Source organism: Polyodon spathula, chromosome 23 (genome assembly GCF_017654505.1).
Source record: "Polyodon spathula isolate WHYD16114869_AA chromosome 23, ASM1765450v1, whole genome shotgun sequence".
NCBI lineage: Eukaryota > Metazoa > Chordata > Actinopteri > Acipenseriformes > Polyodontidae > Polyodon > Polyodon spathula.
The window spans coordinates 17,477,281-17,488,204 of NC_054556.1; the positions used below are offsets into that span (position 1 = coordinate 17,477,281).

A 10,924-nucleotide genomic window follows, 5' to 3' on the forward strand; every position below is an offset into this window, starting at 1 on the left:
ACAGGGGCGGGCACTTCGTCACATATACCCCCCCACTGTGCAAAGCACACATGGTCTCAATGGCCACCTCCCCCCTTAAAATCCCCAAAGTCTCGCTCAAAGTCCTGGGCCAAGAACAGAGACTTTAAGGGGTTGATGGGCTGCTACTGGCCACGCTGTCAGCAGATATGCTGACAGTGGGGCGAATCTCTCCTCCCGCTGTACCACTGGCAGCGGAAATGCTGCCAATGGTGCAGCTGTCAGCAGACGTGCTGACAGCTCCCAGACTGACTCCTTCAGCTGGGGCAAGTCCAGCAGCGGAAAAGCTGCTGGGGTTAGTGGTCTCCAGACCTCCCCCAAGATCTCCGGCAGTGAAACTGCTGCAGGGAAAGGTGGTTTCCTGACCTCTCCCCCCTTTATAGCCGGTAGCTCCCTCTGGTGGGGATACGGCCACACTGTTCTCTTCTCGTGACGGTGGGGGAAGTGATACCAGCAGGCATTCATCCTCTGCTGGTGGAAAGGGACCCAGCAGGCATTCACCCTCTGCTGGTGGAAAGGGACCCAGCAGGCATTCACCCTTTGCTGGTGGATGGGAACCCAGCAAGCATTCACCCTCTGCTGATGGACAGGGATCCAGCAGGCTTTCATCCTCTACTTTGTCACAGCCCTACAAAGTGATGGCAATATATATTAGGAAAGATTAAGTGGAATGATTTTATTAGCACCATGTGCTGATCCGACTCTGTTGAGATGAACTCAATGTACTGCAGTTTTTTCCATGTAGGGCCCTATGCTCTGAGCCCAATGAGTGAGCTGAGACTCTGTTGAGATGAACTCAATGTACTGCAGTGTTTTTCCATGTAGGGCCCTGTGATTTGTGACCTGGGCGGTACTCCAGGAATGTAGGCCCAGGCATGATACTTCTGTGCCCGCCCGGGCTAGGATCTCGGCCTTCAGGTACTCGTAGCTGTCAGCCACATCGGCCGCAAGGTCGAAATAGGCCTTTTGAGCTTCTCCTGCCAGGAAAGGGGTGAGGATTCTGGCCCACTTCTCTGATGGCCAACCCACCCGTGTGCCAGTCCGTTCAAAAACTAGTAAGGCTTCGACATCATCCTCCTCTGTCATCTTCTGTAACACGAGAGGGCCGGATCGGCCCCATGCTGGCCTGGGGGTTCGCTGGGTTGTCCAGTCGCGTCCTCAGGTCTGCTACTTCTTGCCGAGCCACCTCTAGCTGTTGCTGTTGCACCTGGGTCATCTCCTGTTGGGCGGCTATTGCCGTCATCAAGGCCCTCACAAGCATATCCAGGTCTGCCATGAAGCCGAGTTCACGTGGGTCCGACTGAAGTGAGAATTCGGTTGTTCGCATCCCACCACTGTCACCAAATGTAACTGAACTTACAACTCTCACGGTTCATTGCCCCCTTAAAACAGGACCCAGGACACGGAAGTGGAATTTTAGGCACTTGCGCACAGTTTTTAATAATCGTGAGAACAGAAAATAACCAATCTCAAAATAACACCTAGCTCTAATCGAGCACTAACTACACAAAACAGCTAGGCTGTTTACCGGTTAAACAAAACACACACCAAGGTTCACACACAGAGTTGAGAGTTGCACACACTCACAACCGGGCTCTTCACACTACAGCCTTGAACATACTAGCTGCTCTCTTTAAATACCCTGCACCTGGCTCTAATTTACAATTAACACCAGGTGCAGGGGATAAACAATAATTCAACAATTAACATATACATTCTCATGTTTTTTTAGGCAGGGACACTTAACCCCTTCCCTGCTGTATTACAGTGTATTTGTAAATAGGCCGGCGAGGGGCGTGTGGTTTGTTTTTTGAAACCTTGTGGTAATGTGTGGCTGTCGGCTAGTGCATTGTTAAACTAGCTGGCAGTCACACAATTAATAAATGTGTGTAGACTGTGGCTGACGGGTAATGGAATAATTACCATTTAAACCCCTCGGCCACGGTATATAAACCTGCAGCTCTCCCTGCTCTGGGTGGGTGTTCGAGAGGCGGAACGAGAGTGAGAGAGGAGAGATTAATTTAAAATTATAAGTAGATCAGTGAAGGCTATTGCCCTACTGATCATATTATTTGATGTCCTTTTTTTTTTTTTTTTTTTAACACTTATTTTGGCTCTGCGAGCAAGTGTTTTTTGTTGAAACCTTTTATTTATTTTCATGTTTAATAAACCATGCCGTAAGCGTCTTTTTGCACTGCAGTACCTTGTGCGTGTTATTCTTCCTGCATTCAGGCCTGACGTTGGCACAAAGCCATACCTGTCACAGTACCTATGCTCTGAGCCCAGTGAGTGAGCTGTGTAGTGTCAGCAGGGGGAGGTCATCGTATCATTTTGTGCATGAAAGTAACAGAATTGGAATATACAGGGGGGAGTCTTAAACCATTCTCTGTGTCTTCTTGGTTTCTGGTCTCCAACTCCCCCACTGACAAAGAATGCTTTTAAAAAGAGTCATAAACTAAATACTGGACACATGGCTTATCTTCACTATCGCTGAATGATCCATTCGGCGCCACAAGCCAAACAATTCTAGATGTCTTCACGCTAGAAGGGAATCAGTCCTTGTTGTAAATCCAGCCGACAAGGGGCCACGTTGGTATGAGAACAACCAATGAAAGACACTTCACATGGACTCGGGCACTACCCGACTAGCCAGTCACAGGGTTGAAGAGAGAATCCCAAAACCCGCTGACTTTCGAAGAGCTGAGAGCTTCCTCTGTGTGAGCGAGCTTCTAGTGTAAGTTGCGAGCTTCTGCTGTGTGCTGCTGTCTTCCAGTAGTGTCCTCCCACTAGAGTTGTCTTGAAGTTTGGAGGGACAAAATGAATGCTGCTGTTGTGAACAAAGTTGCAGAGTCATGGGAGCGTACATTCTCGAATTCACAGAAGGCAAGGAAGAACCAGTGTTCTGAATAATGGCTAGAATCATCTTCTGAGGAAGGGCCCTGCCGTCTGTCCTATGAGAGACTGGATCAATGACGGGATACTGCATTAATCGGAAAGCAGGTCTTTGTTTCCATGTAGCTGCACGAAACGAACGGAAGCAAAGCCGTCAGTTATGTTTTTGGAAGATTCTTGTGGCGATTCTCTCAGAACACTTATAAACTATATAACTTTTCAATTGCAATGCATTAGCTGAACCTGAGTTACGTCTGATCAACGGAACTATTCCCAGTGGGAAAACTGCCAACAACAAAGATAATGTTGCAAGCCTTGGAGATCAACAAGCTGATCTTCATTCGAAAAGAACTATTTGTATTGCGAGCCTACACAATACAATGCGTACTGCAAAATACCGTCTACATTGGAACTGCAGATGTGGAGAGCTGCAGTGTTCATCGACACAGATTATCGTCTGTATATGGAAATTGATAAGTATTCAGCATGTCTAATATTAAATACTTTATAACTCGTGAAGGTAACTGAAGCTAATGCTATCAAGTTAAGTGGATAAACTATTCTAGGAATAGAATATAACTTCCTGTTTTAGAGTGTGTAAGACATGTATTATGTTTGTTTGGAATGTGCAACTCAAAAGGAGTTGCCTCGTAAATGCAGAGAATTTCATAATTTCCCCATTTCTGAATTAATTTGAATATATAATCAACTGAGGTTGATAACATATTATTAGTTTGGTACATAATGTCTAAACTAAGTTAACACGGTAAAACTAATTTGCTAAATGAGGTACTGGAATTTTGGATTCCATTCGGAATGGGAAGTTGAATTAATTCTCGTGCATTTTGACATGATCGATTACAACGAGAAAAGGGTTTTGAAAATACTAATGCAAAGTAGACACTTTGTGTGATAGGACATGTTCAGTATTAGTGTATTAACCATGTATGCTAATGTTGTAATTGTTTGACTATGGAATCAATAAACTGCATATTACTGTTCACGCATATCTCTAACCAGTAGCCTTTCCTTTCTGTAATATTAGATTAGTTGTGCACTCCTTTTTCCCTTAAACGATTGTTTTGTATTTCTGACACGTTGTGTGGATGTCAATTGCTGTCAAGGAAATCAGAGTTCTACATGATAACACAGAACTATTATGGTGTGTCGCAATTTACTAACATTTGGCCGTTCTTAAACAGTGTGCCTAGAGACTAATTTATATATAAATAAATTGTTTACCAAAGTCACTACAGCTGAATCACAGGAGATGCACTGTTGGGCTTTACGCTTTGCTACATTACCTTCACCCTGATTGAACAAATACAAAAATGAAAAACAAAATACTATGGAACATGTGTGGATCTGCTGCCACGTGGAGGGTTAAGTAGATCTGGAAGAGGCTGTTGCATTTGCTTCAGCAAACAGATTTAAGTTAACGCCCAGTAAATCATTAAAGATTGATGCTAAGAGCTACAGTTGCTTACTGACCTGAAAAGATATAGGAACTAAACCAAAATGAAACTCTTTCTCTGCATTAGCTGGCTGAGCAACGAACTGCATGAATAAAGAAATCATTGGACAGACCCGGCAGGGCTGAACATAACTGGGAAAAGCATTATTTTTTCATTCTTTCAATGCTGCAGGCCTATAGAGAGGTCTAGGGAAAAAAAGCTCCACTCAGAACCGATGGGGTTCATAGAAAGAAAGCTCCAGACTGACAGTGGTTAAAAGAACATCCCCAAAAACAAATCTAATCTTGAGTAGAGTTTGTTTAGGGACCAAAACTACCAGACTCCTGCTGTCTGTTAGATTCAAGCCCAGGTGAATCTTTGATAATAATTCACTAGCCTCACCAAGAAAGCCATGGGGAGCTAGTGAATGACCTGGGGCTAGCTGTTGGATTCAAGCCTAGGCAGATCTTTCATAATAATTCAGTTCTTAGTTTTTTATTTTAATACCTGTTCATTCGATTCCATTGCATATTTTTGTGACCAGTCCATTGATTCTGAATGAAATATTAATGGTGCGTTTCTGTTAGTAAAAGGTGTGAAAGTGTTTGAGAATGGATGCTCTAACAGTGTGCAGTGTATTGTTTCAGTGCGTTTCACAGTGATGTGTGCAGCTGCAAGCAGGCTGCTCCAGCTCACAGGTCACTTTCTATAACACCATGTTTATAAACAATGGTCACAGTCAATGCACTTCAGGTAACACAGAAACATTTCCATTTCAAAAGGCTTCACAACACTCAGAAAGAAGCTGTCTTGTTCATTTATTCCTAGCTGAAATATTGTGTAGCAAAGAGAAGACTCCCACAGGTTTCTTGTCCTGGGTTTGAAAGCAGTGCCTCAGCGCTGTGTAACTGTGAGATGTTTGAAGAGCAGGATGAGTTCTTTTACACAGGCCAAAAGACACGGGTTTCTCTGTTGCTATGACAACGCCTGAGTGTTCTTTTAAATTAATATATGGGACAGGCTGTTAAAAATTCATTTGAAGGAAGAACTAGTCAAATCAATGCGCTCACACACAAACACAAGCATGTCTTTCTATAATGAAGAGGATTCTGCTGCTTGCTGGCTCATTAGGCAAGTCTTTCACAGCGGCTACCATTGCTGGCTTGCATTTTTAATGAGACAAGTCTGTGAAATGCAAATAACCTGCAATCAAATTCTCATTCTCAGAGCGGAGACTAGGGAAAGCTGGAAAGAGTAAGAAAAGCTGGGGTAATGTATTCTGGTCATCAATATCTCATGCTGTACTGCTTTAATATCTTACTAACTATCCCAGCAAAATGGTCTTCAATGTTCTATGGTTCCACTGAATCTAGGAATCCCTGAACAGTTGACAAGCATTCAATGTGTAGTGAAATTATACCAAGGGGTTGTAGATGCGTGTAAAAGGGATCTCATTGTTTGATACTGCAGCTTTAAGACTTCAGTAACAAATGGAGCCTGAGTAGTTTCTTATACCCAGGAAGTGTGTATTTGCATTAACAATGAGTTGTATATTGAAGGAAAATGAAATAAATACAATAAACACTTGTTAAGAACAAGTAAATCGACTGCTTTCATTACTTGACAATTGCACAGCTGTTTAAAACCGAGGTGAAGAATATTAAACTTTGAACATTTTTGGAATAATTATCTGTCCGTGGAGCACCACAGACACCTGGTGGTCACAGAGATTATTTTCAGCAATGACATTCGTGTGTTCACTGGGAGTTATATTTGAAATAATTATTATACTCAGCGTCGTAATAAGAGCTGACATTCTACTAGGGTCAAACTTAGGGTTCACGCTCTAGCCGTAGTATGGCTGCTTGGTATTTACTAGTCAACATCCATATCTACGTTGCACGGCAAACCAACAGTATTTTGTGCTTTATCGGAATTTTACATGAGCATTAGCATTGTTGATGCAATTTCAGCCATAATTACACGATCTTGTATTTATCTGAAGTTTACTGGGCAGTGTTTAAAATGATATAAATAATTGACCGAACTGTAATATTCATGTATTAGCGATGAGTTTCTGATATTTCTTGTTTTTTAAACAGTTGTATGAAAAAGACCGTACAGATTTTAGCTTGTAGAATAGAATGATTAAAACGTTTATTTTTGTTTTGTTTTAAACTGACTTTCTGATAAGTTAGTCACCGAACAAAAAAGTCTTACACTATATTTGCAATTACACCGCCCCTCCCCTTGTGAAATAGTTCGTGCTGACTAACAATGACTCGCAAATATTTCAGGTTCAAACAAACAGCGTGACGTGACTGCTATACAACTGGGATGTTTCAAGTAGGAAACTGGAGAACACAATCCCTTCGGTGGAATTTGACGTTTAGAAAAATATCTGGCTGTAATATTACAGGGTTAATCATGGCTAGCAAGAATAGCATAGGCGCCATTTCAAAAAATGAACATGATTCGAACAGCAGTATCCATTCGGACAGCATTGCTGAGGTGCACAAGGTGCCGCTGAGAGTAATCATCCGACCCATTCCGTCTGTATTGGATGAGAAGAAAGTAGAAAGTCTCATGGAGACGATACGGGTAAATATCTATACCTATCTTGTATTGAAAATTTAAAAACGCAACACTGCCATTGGTGTGTCAGTTACCTACAGTCTTCTAGAATGTAGACTTACAGTTTGCTGGCGCTCCGTTTGGTTTATGTTCTCGAAATGTATTTGAGATTGTACACTTAATCTGAGATCTGATGCAGATTTACTCAGATTCAGGATGGGAGTAATCACCCTCCTTCAGGGATTCCTGATTAGTGAAATATGATAAATGATTTGTCTTGTTTGTATTTTTAAATTGTATTGGAAAATTATCGATATTTGTATTATAAACTATATTTGTGTTTCTGACAGTCATCATATCTGTTACTAATAAAAAAAAATAAAAAATAAAAGAGGGGTCTTGTGACTCGTATTGTAACCCACTTTATTTGAAGTGGTACTGTGAGTAGCCTAACATTCTTTATCTTTAGTTTTTGAAGTTTCGTAGTCTGGTGTCTGTTTGTTTGTCTGACCATCTGTCACACTTACATTCTGCATCGCGTGCTAGTGACAATGTCTGTGTTTAACATTTTTACATATATCTACAGAACAGCTTTTCCAGTTGAAAGACATTTATCAAATAATTCTGCATAGAGAAAAAAAAAGAGGAAAAGGGGAGCAGATTGAAGTTTGTAATATCCTAGTCTTGATAAAGTTAAATTAAGCCAGTACCTCAAATTCAACACTGAGAGTAGAACGAGAGGCATGAGTAAAAGGAAGGCTATTCCATGCAGTTATATCTAAAACATGTGGAACATTTCAAAAAATCACTCAATTCTGTCCTATTAAATTAGACCTGCTAGTGGGGTGAATGGTGTGCTAAGAAGGGATGAGCCTTGATTTGCCCAATGGCCTTTTGTCTTCCCAACATTTTCTTATTACTCCAACTTTAATTGAGCTACATTGTCTTGTGTTGTGTTTCAGGATCCCGAAACGGCACACCAAGTTCCTCCCATCGATGTTCTGTGGATCAAGGGGCAGAAAGGGGGTGATTATTTCTACTCATTTGGTGGCTGTCATCGCTACACAGCCTACCAGAGGCTGCGTGTGGAGACGCTTCCTGCGAAAATTGTCAAGTCCACTGTGTCAGATTTACGTACTTACTTGGGATCGTCAACCCCAGATCTACAGTAAAACTCAAGGGAGCTGACTCTTACAATACAGACTAAAGAGTGTGATGACTAAGGCATCTCATTAGAATAATATAGATTTTTATTTTGATATATTTTCTGTTTTCAACACTACTCATTTTCACTTTAAGCCTAAAAATATATATTTTGGGTCCAGTTTTCTGACTGACCCCAGAATGCCCAGTATTTCAACACCCTGTCCTGCAGTACAGAACGCCCGAGTCCTGCTGTGTAATACCAGATATCAAACAAGTTTCTTTAACCAGGAGTAATACCAGATACAAGGTGTTTTGAAATGAAAAGACAGTTCACTTAAAGCACATGTTTCTTTCAAAACTGCACATTTGAAACCTATAAAATAAATAGATATGTGTGACAGAGAAATTGTATGGGACTATTTTGTTAGGTACAAGTACTTCAAAGGCCACTAACATAGAATTATCTCTTCTTTAACCCAACATCCTGACAGCTTTTGTGGGTTTTGCTGGCAGTAGAATTGTAACTAATAATAAGAAACTCCATCAAACTTACTGGTAACCGCAAAACAGAGCCTCTTACAATGCTGTTCGTAATTGCAATAGGATCTGAACTGTGTTTTATTGTTTGCCTTAGGTGTCTAGTCCTTCTAAAACAAATCTTAACGTTCCCCTCCTGTAGTGTTGTCCCTTGTCCAATTGACTGTTTATTGATTCTATGGTGTCCTCTTGATATCCTCAGACCTAAATAAACTTCAGTAAATTCTGTCAAATGAAGTGTAGTCAATGGGATTTTACTCATAGAAACAGGCTTGTAACTGTGATTGTACATACTATGTGGTTGTGGCTGTATTTATACTGTATGGTAAGAGGATACATATTTATACTGTATGGTAAGACACAGGACTGGATTTAAACTGTATGGTAAGAGGGGCTGTAGTTATACTGTATGATAAGAGAGGCTGTATTTATACTGTGTGGTAAGACACAAGGGGCTGTATTTCTAAACTGAGTGCTGTCCATCACAGACAGTGAGTGCTATTCTAACAGGTCAGTGTTTATAATGTATTCTTCTATAAAGATCACTTCTGTTGCTTAACACCAAACTTTTATAAGCAGGCTAAGAAAAAGACTAGACTTGTGTTATTCACAGGGACCAGGGTTAGTCCTAGCTAGTGAAATAATTCCATAATTCTCACCTGTTGTACATGTAGATCTCACCTTTTGAAAAATAATAATCCTGATATGTACAGTAAGTTAAAGCAATGTCATTGTATCTGTGTCCCATCTTCCCCTTGTCTTTTCATAATGTTTGCAATAAGAGTTGTGCTGGATTCTGATGCTCCAATATTGACTTTGTATTTTTCTCTGTCCATACCTGGCTTGTTTTGAGCTTGTCCGGAGAATTCTAACTGCCTGCTTGTGTGACTTTCATGCTGTCTTATACTAGTCATCTTCACCTGGAGAGGGAATATGTCAAGTTCCTAGTAGCTGGTTGATCGCAAAACTTTGGCATGTCAGTTCCCAATGATTCCCAATCTGTTTGTAATGTGTCATAGAACAGGTTATCGCCATCTGCTGGAAAGGAATCCTCTCTGCAGTTTTAACATTCCTGTCCTTACATATGGACCCAATAATGTGTGGTTTTTATTTTTCCAAGTTTATGTTGTCATGGAGGAAGTCTGAATAAAGGGGTATTTCTGTATAAAAATGACCACTGGGGTGTGGATTTGAGCTATGTCCCAATGGTTTCTCCCCCACCCTGAACCAGTGAGCTTGTCTGAGATTTTCAGTGTTGCAGACCCTAGTGACCTCAATACAGAGTGTATGACTTGCTCAGATACTGTGCTCCAAAGGTAAAATATGCTGTTGACTTTATTAAACATATTGCCAAATAACATAAACAAATTACTATTAAAGTACATAGAGCTAACAAAACATTTCCAGTAAATCTTAACTAATTAGTATTGCCATAATTCACAAGGTCTAGCATTTTCCTATAATGAAACGCACACACACACACACACACACACGGTAAAACATTTTTTTAATGCTAATCTTTTTAGGGTTAGACTTAGGAAAAAAACCTTTGTACACATTTTAAGTGCAATGTACAGTTAAAAAAAAAAATGTGAAGGAATAGTGTGGACAGTGAAGGAAACAGCACTTTTAGAGATGTGATCAGACATCAAACTCCAGGCAGAACTTGACAGAGAGAATGCTCTCCTCCATCTCCTGTACTTTGCTCCAGTGCTCAGGACTACCCAATTCAACAGTGATGTAAGACTTGTAAATGAAACACAGAACTGCTGCATCCAGCCCTGCTCCAGACCCAACCCTTCTGCACCCAGGCCTGTTGCACCCATCGCTGCTGCACACCCAGCCCTACTCCACTCCCAGCCCTGCTCCACACCCATCACTGCTGCACACCCAGCCCTACTCCGCACCCAGTCCTGCTCCACTCCCAGCTCTGCTTCGCAGCCAGCCCTGCTGCACCCAGCCCTGCTCCACATCCACCACTGCTGCACACTCCACCCTGCTGCACACCCAGTCCTGCTGCACACCCAGTCCTGCTGCACACTCAGCCCTGCTGCACCCAGCCCTGGTGCACACCCAGCCATGCTCCACACCCATTTGATCAAGATTGAAGCTTATTATTTTTGCATCTTGAGTAATTTGCATTGCTCTTAAGCTTACAATTTAAAAGAATGCAGTGCAAAATAATTGCCTGGCCGCTAGTCAATTGGGAGTTTGCACTATGCCTATCCTTACATCAGGCCCTTTGGTTCATCTAACCCACAGTAGTACACATGTCTATGGCCGACAACTATAACTGAAGAGCA

The 10,924-nt window shown here is 41.6% G+C and overlaps 1 protein-coding gene across 1 annotated transcript; it reads left to right on the top strand.

Annotated features, from left to right (window-relative positions):
- Positions 1-6,626: 6,626 nt before the first annotated feature.
- Positions 6,627-9,838, top strand: srxn1 (sulfiredoxin 1 homolog (S. cerevisiae)). The gene is made up of 2 exons (XM_041224560.1): positions 6,627-6,965; positions 7,901-9,838. Exons 1-2 carry the CDS (start codon positions 6,702-6,704, stop codon positions 8,108-8,110), a joined length of 474 nt encoding a protein of 157 aa, XP_041080494.1. The 5' UTR covers positions 6,627-6,701; the 3' UTR covers positions 8,111-9,838.
- Positions 9,839-10,924: the final 1,086 nt, after the last annotated feature.

Coding starts and splice junctions, on each gene's coding strand:
- srxn1 (XM_041224560.1), top strand. CDS start 6,702: ATGTTTCAAGTAGGAAACTGGAGAACACAATCCCTTCGGTGGAATTTG. Junction 6,966..7,900: donor GTCTCATGGAGACGATACGG/GTAAATATCTAT, acceptor GTTGTGTTTCAG/GATCCCGAAACGGCACACCA.